Raw genomic sequence first — 12,977 nt, 5'->3', positions numbered from 1 at the left:
GATTAAGAGAAGCGTAATTACGGTTATCTGAACGTCACGAGGTGTTTAAAACAATTTACGTCTTATAAAAATAGTAATACAAACTGGGAATGTTTTTCAATATTTCTTATAGCAATTACTGATTCCCGCTCGGGATGAAGGGCCGACATTACGCCTGGGGCCTCACGAACATATGGTCCCCATGCTAATCTATGAATGTTATGACTGGATGTCAATATATGAATAAATACTGTACTATACTATAAATATTTTTTACCATTTACATTTGTATTCCTGTGATATAGGCCCCAACACTGCCTTTCCAGGGCATATGATGCTATTATGACGATCGTGCCTAGAAAGGGGTGGTCACAGTTCCGTTTGTCGTAAATGATCATACTTGTGTCGTGTGGAGGCAATCGGATTACAAACCACAAATCATGATTTTTGGAAGCGTTTTCGAAGACGTATGTAGTTCAACAGTAGTTCGAACAGCTGTAGACATTCAACAGGAGTTCGCTTTCAGAAACATGATCAATATTTTTTCCTTCATTCCAAGTCCTTCAACGCGATCACATTTTTCGCCATTGTTTTTAAATTCCGGTATCTCCAAGGAGGTAAAGACCGTTTGGAACTTTCATATTCCACGTCGAGATTCCGGATGGTGCTGATTCTCTCTCGCTTCAAGCAGCTGTCGGCCTCGATGTCGTCTACAGATATCGCCAGCACCTCTGTAAATCAGCATAAACATACACATATATAGAACCTGCTCCACTTTATACACACACCATGGGATTTCCCGGAATTAGAACCGACCCTATCAATCCACTTCTTTGATTGACATTCTATTCTGTTTCCATCTGATGCAGAACTAAGAACCAGCTCTAAAACGACCTTTTAAGGAATAAAAGGAGTTTTCATCCATACAAAGGGTCATGTCAGGAGATGGGACATTCTATATAGTTTGAGGTTTTGGGTGAGTACGTGACATCTGACCACTCGAGTTTGGGGGCGTCGTCACGACACAATCACTGGTTACCGAGACTCGGTTCTGTACAGACCATACGGTCCATGATACCTGGTACATTGCAGAGTGTGTCGGTAAACAACCAATTCCTTTCATATCTGTTCATAACGTTGTAATTACGACCATAGAGTATGGGGACTGTTTTGGCGGGACTTTTGGTATAATATCTTTCGATGATTAACATTCGTCTCCTTTTACTTATCATGATTTAATAGTGATTTTACGTGATTTTATGATACTATACTCATGCCAATAATGGTTGTCACCCCCACACACACACACCTCACACTACCCACCCCACACACCCTCGCCAATTAAAGAAATTGAAGGGGGTGACAACCATTATTGGCATGAGTATATATAGGATATTTCGAACAATAGTAATGCGCCATGAGTAACCATATGTTGGTTTTATGCTGTTTTGAATGATATTAAACTGAGGGGCAAAAGAAACGTCCCCGATCATTTTTGTATCATAAAATGATACAAACACGTGCAATTCAATGTTGAAATGTTTGATATAATTTTTGAACATATTATGCAGACTGTCATTACAGAACAATTGAAACAATTTGCTGTAAGTAGAGTTTTTGTGACGTTTTTCACAGGAGGTTCAAATGTCCGGTTTTCGATCATGACAACACATGCACATCAGTACTGACAGAGTGTCTTTGAGTGTCCAACTCCTCAGTAGCGAGTGTGTCCACCTCTTGCAGCGATACATGCTGCCACACGACGTCGTGCAGAGTGCACAAGACGTCTGATCACGTGATGTGGGATGCGACGCCATTCTTCCTGTAGAGCTTGAGCCAAAGCGTTTCTTGTCTGTGGGGATGTTGACGCTGCTTCACCTGACGGCCGAGATGATCCCATAGGTGCTCAATAGGTGATAAATCGGGGGATCTTGCTGGCCAAGGAATGACGTTTACGTTGTTGTTGTTCAGGAAGTTCCGGGTAACAACAGCAGTGTGGGGAGTAGCGTTATCCTGCTGAAACAACACGCCTCGATTCTGCTGGAGGAAGGGTAACACGACAGGTCGTAAAACAACATCAATGTATCGACGGGCATTCAGGTTTCCCTCTAGCTATCACCAACAAGTCAGTCTTCCTCTCGCCACAAATCTCCCCCACACCATCACACTACCGCCGCCAAACGTCTCAACTTCCTGAACGCAACAACGTGCTGTGCGTTCGTTCCGACGTCTGTAGACTCGTACCCGACCATCAGCTTTGTTCAACTGGAAGCGGCTCTCGTCACTGAAGAGTACCCGGCGCCAGTTCCGCGGCTGCCACTGCCGAACTCTACGTGCCTGCCAATCGACGACGTCGATGTTCACGCGTTAACGTCACGCCCCGGAATGGTCTGTAGGCTCTGATACCGAATCGGCGGAGTCGTCTGGATATGGTCCTTCTACTGACTGGATGGGTAAGGCTGGTTGTTGCTGATGACGTCACAGTCAGGAATCTGTTGCGCAAGTGAAGCACCCGTAAATGGCGGTCTTCCTGAGGGGTGGTTACGGGTGGTCTCCTGTCCTAGGCCTGTCTGCAGTCCGACCTGTTGTTCTGAAGCGTGTCATCAGTCTGGTGATGGTTTTCTTGCTGCAACCCATGATTCTTGCAACGTGACTGTGAGAAGCACCCAGCTGCAACATCCCAATAGCTCGTTCTCTGTTCTGCCGTGAGTCGAGGCATGTTCTTTGTGTCCAACGTATTGAAGTGATGAATTCGAACAGTCGAGCATAATTTTTATACTATACTTTCATACGGGTATGTTTCCACAGAAGCATGCAAAAAACGTGAATAAAAGCAATTTTCATGCTTACAAAAAACTCCACGTGGATTTCCTTTCTGTGAGACGTGGGGATGCGTTCGGGAGATGTGTTCCTAAATAAATTTCCGTCATAACGAAAACAGAAGAAATGTTTTTTACAATTTTACTTTGGGGACGTTTCTTTTGCCCCTCAGTTTATAATAAGACAATTATCGGTGAAGAATGACAAATGAAACTGTAAATGTTCGTGGGTTTTAGTGGTAAATATCCAACACAAAGGCATTTCCTCCATCACTAAGCTGAGAAGACCTAATCTAGCCGATGTACTGTTCGTACCGATGTTAAACCAAACCAATCAACATTCAATTACCTTTCTTTCTCTGGCGTCGATTGGCTAATGCTCTGGCGAAGTAGCCTCGTGGCCTGTCCTTGGAATAGTAGCGCTGGTTGATGGAAGTTATTGCTTTCTTCAACATAGTTTTCAACAGGCCATATTTACGGAGAAAAAATGTACTCTTGGCAGCGACATAGTCAACCTCCAACTGCTGGATTATTTCCTGCATGTCTATGAACTCGATCGTGACCTCGACATTTTCCAACCTCTCTGAAACGAAGGAAGAACAGCTTAAAGTAAGCGTTTTTATCATATATGAGATAACCTTTTATCATATATGAGATAACCTTTATGGTTATATTATTTACCAGTGTTGATGAATGTTAAGTGTCTATTTTATCCTGGTTCATAGAATGTCTTCACTGATAAGGTTTGGTAATTGAGGCCGCAGATATCAAATATAATTCAGAGATTAAAATTTCAGACTGCTCACATCATATCCGAAATCCGACATTAGCCATTTAACGCACTAAACCTGGGTGAACTTTGGTATTCAGTGTCAATATAAACTTAAGACGATGCCCCATGTATGTGAGGGTGAACTTTGGTATTCAGTGTCAATATAAACTTAAGACGATGCCCCATGTATGGAGGGTGAACTTTGGTATTCAGTGTCAATATAAACTTAAGACGATGCCTCATGTATGCGACAGATCATACTATACTAGGCACATAAAGAAACTGTGCATATAAAAATTTAAAATCTAAATTTATCAAACCTGTGTAGACACATAAGGATTTAAACTCAGAGATTAGTGACATGTATCCAACATGCATGCACGTGACACGTTCCGTGACGTCAGTGGGTTCGTCCTTGAGACGTGCAATACGTTGTTGCACGTGCATTCCGGGAAAGAGAAACAGAGCAAATGAATGCCACACAATACTGTCACTTTGGAAAGCTCAACCCCTGCCCTTGCGATCGTTCAGAAAATTAAACGGCTATTGAAACGCATAGCATGCCAAGGCTCACGTCTGCACAACGTCATGAGGCCATTGGGATGGTCCGTGGGGGAATGTCTCAACGACAAGTGGCTGCACATTTCCACTGCCACCGGAACACCATTTCTGCACTGGTGAGACGCTACCAGAACACAAATGACGTCATCGATCGGCCACGTTCTGGACGTCCACGTGTAACAACGCCAAGACAGAACAGATGGATAAGGGTGACCCATCTTCGCCACAGGTTTCAGACTGCAGTGATGACTGCCCGAACCATCCCAGGACTTCGCCGTATCCACCCCAACACAGTTCGACAACGTTTACGTCATCACGGGATCAGACCACGACGTCCCGCCATACGGCCTATCCTGACACAACGTCATCGACAAGCTCGCCGAATGTGGTGCCGAAATCATGTCCGCAGACCCTTGTTTTGGTGGAGAAATGTTCTTTTTACAGATGAGTCCAGGTTTAACATTTCCCATAGTGATGGACGTCAACGTGCCTATAGACGCGTGGGAAAACGTTATGCACAGGCCTGTGTCTTGGAGAGGAATCGCTTTGGTGGTGGTTCCGTGATGATTTGGGGTGGAATAACAGCACACCAAAGAACTCCTTTGGTGATTGTTCAGGGCAACTTAACTGGTGTGGGCTACAGGGATCAGATTCTTCGACCTGTGGCAATTCCTTTTCTGCAACGTCATGGCCCTGGGTTAACATTCCAACAGGACAATGCCCGCCTTCATACGGCAAGGGTTGCTATGGGTTTCTTGCAACACCACAACGTTGACTTACTGCCTTGGCCTGCAAATTCACCGGATCTCTCCCCGATAGAGCATGTTTGGGACGAGAAGGATCGACGCCTACGCCTTCTTCCTCATCCGCAAGATAACGTCCTTGACCTCGCAACAGAACTTGAGAGAATCTGGCGTGACATCCCACAAGCCTTCCTTGCACGTTTGATAGGCTCTATGCGTCGTCGATGCACTGCTGTTCTCAATGCCGATGGTGGACATACCCGTTATTGAGCTTGTGACATGGTCGTTTGACCCCTGTCCCGCTTGTGGACTCGTGACGTCATTGTGATTGACTTTTCAATTGAAATTCTCCCGACTTGTTATGGTCTCATGATCCCCCCATTAAAGTTTATATGTACCTTTGACATTGTTATCGTACTTATCAACTGGGATAATATTTGGACAATGCACAGTTTCTTTATGTGGCTAGTATATGTCCACCGCTTATCCCGGACTACCGATGAGTCGATAAACGTATATATGTATAATTGTATATCATGTCCAAAGAATGACCAGCGAGGTTTCAGCGTATCAGTAATTTTACAATCATCATACTAACTTGACATATCTCATATGTTTCAACTAATGATGTTTTCCACAATGACGTACCTCTGTCCATGGCTTGGCATCAGCTACTCTGAAATAATAAACATCATGTTAGATGAGCTCAACCCGTCAAAGTGTTAAGTATTTATAATAATAATAATAATGTTAACATTTGTATAGCGCCTGAATCCAAGGTTTGCTCTAAGGCGCTTGGTCGAATGCTCTGTTGAAGAGAACTGTTTTCAGTTCTTTTTTTAATAGAATGATGTCTGACAAGTTTTTCAAATTTTCAGATACATGTAGTTGGTTCCATAACAGAGGACCTGCTTTGGCAAAAGCTCTGTCGCGATAACTCTCTCTGCGGTTAGAGGGCACTGCTGCTTGTTTTGAAGAGGCTGATCTCAGGGTTCGTGATGGCTGATACCATGACACTAGTTCAGTCAGGTATTCAGGAGCTTGGTTGTGAAGGGCCTTGTGTACAAACACCAACACCTTGAAAACAATTCTTAGTCTGATTGGCAGCCAATACAGTGTACGTAATGTTGGCGTGATGTGTTCATATTTGCCTGCACCAGTGATGCATTTTGAACTCTTGTGAGTTTGTTGATAGTTTGCTGCGATGTGCCAAACATCAGAGAGTTGCAATAATCCAATCGTGAGATAACCAGTGCTTGGACATAAGACTGGATAGCTGATCTGTCAATGAAGTGCTTGATTTGGCTGATGTTTCTCAGATGGAAAAAGGCGGATTTACAGACAGTGTCTGCATGCCGATCCATGCTCAGGGAAGAGTCAAAGATAACTCCGAGGTTTAGAGCTTGAACACTTGGTGATATAGTGCTGTCTCCAAGCTTTAAGGTTGACAAATCCATTATCCCTGAAAGAGACCTTGGCCTCAGGATCAAAAGTTCTGTTTGTCATTGTTCAACTTCAAATAGTTGGTAGACATCCAACATCTTATGTCGTCGATAGCTTCACTCATTAATGCAAATGTCGACTCAGCAGATGATGTTTTCAAATGCTGCTTCAAGCCTAGGTACAGCTGTGTGTCGCCTGCATAAAGGTGAAACGATAGGTTATGCCGTCTTGCAATGTCCCCTACAGGCAGTGTATATACAGTGAACAAGACAGGTCCCAGGACCGAGCCTTGGGGAACTCCGTATCTAAGTTTATGCCTTTGTGATTTACATCCATCTATTGTCACTGACTGGAAGCGGCCAGAAAGAAAGGATTCAAACCAGTCCAAAGCTGTGCTACTGATTCCAATCCTTGATTCCAGTAATAGAAGCAGTATGGAATGATCGATAGTGTCAAAAGCAGCAGACTGATCTAATAAAACCAGTATTGCAGCACCCTGTGAGTCCACAGCATTTAGTAAGTCATTCTGAACTCGTAAAAGTGCCGATTCAGTGCTATGTCTGCGCTTGTAGGCAGATTGCATTGCTTCACCCAAGTTGTTGTGTTCCAAGTGATCGCTGAGCCTTGATGCGACAACTCTTTCAATGAACTTGCACAAGAATGGCAGATTGGACACTGGGCGGGAATGTTTTACATTGTCTGGATCCAAGTTTGGTTTTTCCAGTAAAGGAGTGATGACAGCGTGCTTCATTTCCGAGGAAAGACACCCATTGACAGAGACTGATTCACAACCCGGGTTATCACTGGCACTACCTAAGCCAAGCAAGTTAAATACTGTAAATAACCCTCTCAGTCCTAGATATCCGGAGACACGGTGACAGGTGTCCTTATGCAGTACCTGGAACAATGTGTGAAGCCATTTCTGGTGTCGCCCGCCGTCATATTGCTGAAAGCGGCGTAAAACTATACTCCCTCACTCACCACTCACTCACACACTCACTCAGTACCTGCAACAACACTAAAATAAGAACGACTTCTCTATGCACAAAATAGTGGGGGATTTAGGAATTCCTTACAACAGATGTAAACATCGATTAATGATTTGAATCGATTTCTAAAAATGGTTCTAGTGGTTAATGATACAGTATAGTGGTTAATAATTCAGTATAGAGGTTAATAACTCAATATAGAGGTTAATGACACAATATAGTGGTTAATGACACAGTATAGTGGTTAATGACACAGTGTAGTGGTTAATGGCACAGTGTAGTGGTTAATAACTCAGTGTAGTGGTTAATAACTCAGTATAGTGGTTAATAACTCGGTTAATAACTCAGTATAGTGGTTAATAACTCAGTATAGTGGTTAATGACACAGTGTAGTGGTTAATGACACAGTGTAGTGGTTAATGTCACAGTTTAGCGGTTAATGCCACAGTGTAGCGGTTAATGACACAGTGTAGTTGTTAATGACAGGGTATAGTGGATACTGAAACAGTACTGTGGTTGATGACACAGTATAGTGGTTAATGACACAATATAGTGGTTAATGACACAGTGTAGTGGTTAATGCCACAGTTTAGCGGTTAATGCCACAGCGTAGCGGTTAATGACACAGTATAGCGGTTAATGACAGGGTATAGTGGATACTGAAACAGTATAGAGGTTAATGACACAGTATAGCGGTTAATGACACAGTGTAGTGGTTAATGGCACGGTGTAGTGGTTAATGACACAATATAGTGGTTAATGAAACAGTATTGTGGATAATGACACAGTATAGCGGTTAATGACACGGTGTAGTGGTTAATGACACAGTGTAGTGGTTAATGACAGGGTATAGTGGATACTGAAACAGTATTGTGGTTGATGAAACAGTATAGCGGTTAATGACACAATATAGCGGTTAATGACACGGTGTAGTGGTTAATGACAGGGTATAGTGGTTACTGACGCAGTATAGTGGTTAATGACTCAGTATAGTGGTTAATGACACAGTATAGTGGTTAATGACACTGTACAGTGGTTAATGACTCAATAGTGTGGTTAATGACAAGGTACAGTGGTTAATGTTACAATATATAGTTGTTAATGACACGGTACAATGGTTAATGAAATTGTAATAAAACAGAAACGAGACCTACCTGTGTGTATTATATCACGAATATTTTGAAGTCCACATGAGAATCTCTTCCAGTTTCCAGCCACATTTAGATAATATTCAGTTTGATCACAGCCCCAAACAACCGTGTTACTCCCTCCAGTAGTAAGTGTTATAATCTGAAGTGTTATACTCGCTCTCATGCGCTTATGTAAGCCAGGTATACCGCAAGTCGGTGAACGCTTCAAAGCTCTTTCCACGGTGACATTGTAGACGCATGGAGAAGGGAAGGTATTTAGTTCGATTGTGCACCTGCCCATAGCAGAGTGTAAGAATGCATTCACAGACTGGCGGTCCTAGCGACCCACCAACGTAGCAATGGTGCGCCACATTGACACGCCACAAGCGTTAGTCAATGAAGGCAATTCGTACCCATTGACGTGTTCGATTTTATGTCCCTATGAATCATGTTAGTTTATATTCATACGTAAGCTAATCCCTTGATTCACAATAATAGTGGCTTAAGGTAAACCTACAACTCCGATGTTCAAAGTTGTAAAATGTCTGTATGCCTGTATATTGTGGGTTGTATGAGTCTAGAATATAACATACAATTTAATTATACCTTAAGTGTTTTCAAGATAAATTATAACATAGATTTGTTATTGCTGGCCCGTGCGTAACGTGGCAGCTAACTCGGGGTATACAAAACAGGGAAACTCCTTTCATTGATTTTTCTGTAAGTAACGAATTCAATTCTTGTGCAATCTGACCTTTCGCGCTGCGTGATATTAAAACTCACTTTAAATGAGACTCTTAGCAGTAGAATGAATAACTGTTTCGCATTGTAAGAAGCGGTGACAGGTGCAAGGGAAGGAGCGGAGTGGGCGTTGCGTGCGTGCATGTGTGCATGTAGCATGGGTGGATGGGCGATAGCGGTGAAAAGGAATAAGTTGCATATTTCTGAATGGAACTATTTATTTCAACTGTCACTAAAAGCTGCCCTAGCTATTTGGCGTGTAAGGAACCATACATCGACACGCGTACATAAATCCAGTGCGACAGAAATGCCATTTGTTCGTCTGAAACATAACGAGAAATTATGGTACAGGTCAAAACAGGGAATTACATAAGTCAAACTTGAAATTATCGATATTGTCCGCAACGAAACGTTGTGTCGTTCAAGGCCTTGAATCTTGTAACCCGGATCAAACAACTTTTTAGCAGAGCTTTATGACGCTCTTTGAAGTTTTTGATGTCCATGTTGGAAAGAGTTTGATGGTTTGTTGTTTTTTGCCATTTGAGGCTTTTTACTAACCTGTGGTCTGGTGTGTATGCTGCAATTGCATCAACATTCATTGACCCATTTGAAAAAAATAGTGCGTATCTTTTGAATGATATAGGTTATTCAGTGCCAGTTTCCATAGGGAAAAAAGGTCACTTACTAAATGGAATAATCTTTTCTAGGATAGATAGATAGATAGATAGATAGATAGATAGATAGATAGATAGATAGATATATATATGAGCTAAAACCCTCGGTCAACCAAAGTGATGGTTGATGTTATGAACACAGATGGGGCATGATAACATGACGTGGCCATGACTGATTGGCCATACTGACTGTATGTCGCCGTAGCCATTTATCAATGGTAGTTACATGTAGACGTTTAGGACAAGTCATTTTGTATAGTCACAGAGACATTTTCAGTCATAAACTGTGCATATGGGTCTTTTTAAGAAATATTCTTTCAACCACAGGCTTGTGGAAAAGATAGTAGTTTCTTTTATAGACGGACGTCAGCATCCAGATACAGGGAAGGGCGAGTGAGCAAGTTTGGTTTAACATGGTTTTGAACAGTATGTCCACTGTATAATTTAATGTCAACTTTAATGTGGAAGGAAAGTCCACGTGGTGAAACTTACGAGAACCTACAAGCATGAGTACCATAATAACAAATCAAAGAAACAATGTGTGTTCCACCGTCTTAGGTTTCTGGCATGTCTAAGGGACGCAACTCTACGCATCAGTCGCAGCACCGTGGCCACCTGTACATACTCATATCTGCCTGAACAAATTAGAGACTGAGGAGAATAATGGTTGGCAGCAATAGTGTCAATGTACCTTTTGTCGAGTGTCAGTTCTGAACTTCCTGGACTCAAGACAACCACACCCAGATACCGGGAAGGTCAAGGTCCCCACAGACAAGTCAATACCAAGGACTTTCTGCTTTCAGAGAGACACTCTGACCAGAGACCATATAATAGATTATTATATTATATGGTCTCTGCTCTGACCCACTCCAATCAGTGGCATAATACAAGAAAATAAACATCTGACTGCTTACAAGTCTGTGAATACAGACTATCACTGTTGGGCTCAACTCATGATAAACTAGTGGCAAGATGCTCAGGCTTGTTTCATAACCTACACAGACTTTGCAGAGATGGCTGTCCTTCCATGCCTATCCTGCATAGGCTCTCCAAGTTTGTACTAGGTAAGTTCATTATCATAAGTCCATATTCTTTAAGACACACATGAATGCCATCAGTATGCTGAAGTCGTGAACTCATAATGCAACGCCTGATCTTATACACAAACAGCCAAACCATATGGGTTCAGAGTTTCAAAGTAGCACTGAAACAGCCTAAATCGGGTACACATATATTAATACCATCACATCTAGTCATGGAATCATGGCTGATCTGTCTTCTTTCCATGCAGGGGTTATTCCTTGGCATCTCTCTTGGGTTAAAGTAGGTCAATGGCGTCAGGGGCGGTGGGGTAGCCTAGTGGTTAAGGCGTTTGCTCATCACGCTGAAGACCCGGGTTCGATTCCCCACATGGGCACTATGTGTGAAGCCCAATTCTGGTGTCCCCCGCCGTGATATTGCTGGAATATTGCTAAAAGCGGCGTAAAACCAAACTCACTTACTCAATGGTGTCAAGAATGCTCCAGCAAGTCACAGGAGTATCCCGTGGCTGAAGCTATGACTACTTCTTGTAAAGAAACCACAGACAATGGGTGGATGTGATAATCTTTTACAAAAGACATAGTTGAGCAGTATGTACAGTGCACAGTGCACAGAGAGCGTACAGGACAACTAGTTTCACAGTCAACCAATACACGACTCAAACGGAAGGCACAGATGAACTCTGCATGGACATAATATCATTCAAATTATTAATGATAACAGAATACAGTCTCTGAGTCTGAGAGCATCCAATAACAAAACATGACAAACTTGTACTTGATGAACCATCTTGCTGGAAAGGACAATACTTTGGATATCATGCATTACTTGAGTGATGACAGCTGAACATCATGGAAACACTGACACAGGTGTTAAGCATTTAGTATTCAAATTTTGATTATGAGAATTGACACAGCTCAAAATGTACAGGCTTCGTTTCAATGATCAAGAAATCAAGCATACCAAATAACACAACACAACTTGAAACAGCATTAAATGGTATGTCAGCAACTAAACAGTGTCTGGTGTCTGTGTCCCTTAATCTGTGTGTGTGTACCTTCATCTCTGTGTGTGTACCTTCATCTGTGTGTTTGTGCTTTGTCTGTGTGTGTACCTTTGTGTGTTTGTTTATGTGTGGGTATGTGCCTTCATCTGTGTGTGTACCTTTGTCTGTGCTTTCATCTCTGTGTGTGTGTGTGTGCATGCGCGCGCACACACTTGTTTGTGTGGGTATGTACCTTTGTGTGCCGTCATCTGTTTTTGTGTGTACCTTTCTCTGTGTGGATTTGTTTATGTGTGGCTAAGTGCCTTCATCTATCTGTGTGTACCTTTGTCTGTGTGTGCATTTGTTTATGTGCAGGTATCTGCCTTCATGTGTGTGTTTATGATTTGGGTGGGAACCTTCCTCTTTGTGTGTGCTCATATCTTTGTGGAAACAGTTCTGTGTATTTGGTATCAAGGTATGTGTGTCTGTCTGTGTGTACTTTCTCTATGATGTGTTCATGAAATGATAGGCCAGTGTAGGCCAGCAACATACAACAATAAAGTGATAAGTGATTCAACCATTTGCAGTCATTACATAGTCATCGCTGTTCAATCACAAAAACAAACAATCAACAACCATGCTTGTACAGCTATTTACTTCACTGATATTTCATCTGTTAATGTTTTAAAGTTCTGACAGTTCTCAAGCTGACATTTCCAGTTCTTACACATTGTGATAACCACACCATGCCATGAAACAAACATGCTAGGTAGTAACTGATCTCGATCTACAATTTTCCATGATCAATACACATTTATACTGACAAAATAAAAGGTATGAAAACATGCAAGAAACATCACAACTTTAACAAACAGGGATATGCAGAAAGAAAAAAAACAACTCACAAAATCAACTCAAATTATATTACTATTTTCCACTATATTCAATAGCACTTGAAAAGATCTGTGTCACCAGATATGCACAGAATGTACAACGGATTTGACTTATATACACTCAGATAAATACTCTGTCTACATTCCTTGCCTATGTACATAATGTACACCTAGGGAGTATCACAGGGCACAAGTGTTACCAATACT

The 12,977-nt window shown here is 42.1% G+C and overlaps 1 protein-coding gene across 1 annotated transcript; it reads right to left on the bottom strand.

Moving 5' to 3' along the window:
* Nucleotides 1-246: 246 nt before the first annotated feature.
* On the bottom strand, nt 247-8,670 carry LOC124264605. The gene is made up of 4 exons (XM_046699351.1): nt 8,461-8,670; nt 5,523-5,550; nt 3,148-3,381; nt 247-710 (listed from the first exon to the last, which is right to left on the bottom strand). Exons 2-4 carry the CDS (start codon nt 5,530-5,532, stop codon nt 529-531), a joined length of 426 nt encoding a protein of 141 aa, XP_046555307.1. The 5' UTR covers nt 5,533-5,550; nt 8,461-8,670; the 3' UTR covers nt 247-528.
* Between the last annotated feature and the right edge of the window lie 4,307 nt (nt 8,671-12,977).

The sequence above is a fragment of the Haliotis rubra genome, unplaced genomic scaffold, assembly GCF_003918875.1.
Source record: "Haliotis rubra isolate DU_JTF1 unplaced genomic scaffold, ASM391887v1 Scf931, whole genome shotgun sequence".
Classification (NCBI taxonomy): domain Eukaryota; kingdom Metazoa; phylum Mollusca; class Gastropoda; order Lepetellida; family Haliotidae; genus Haliotis; species Haliotis rubra.
The sequence above is the reverse complement of the archived record's forward strand: the minus strand, read 5'-3'. Positions and strand labels throughout refer to the sequence as shown.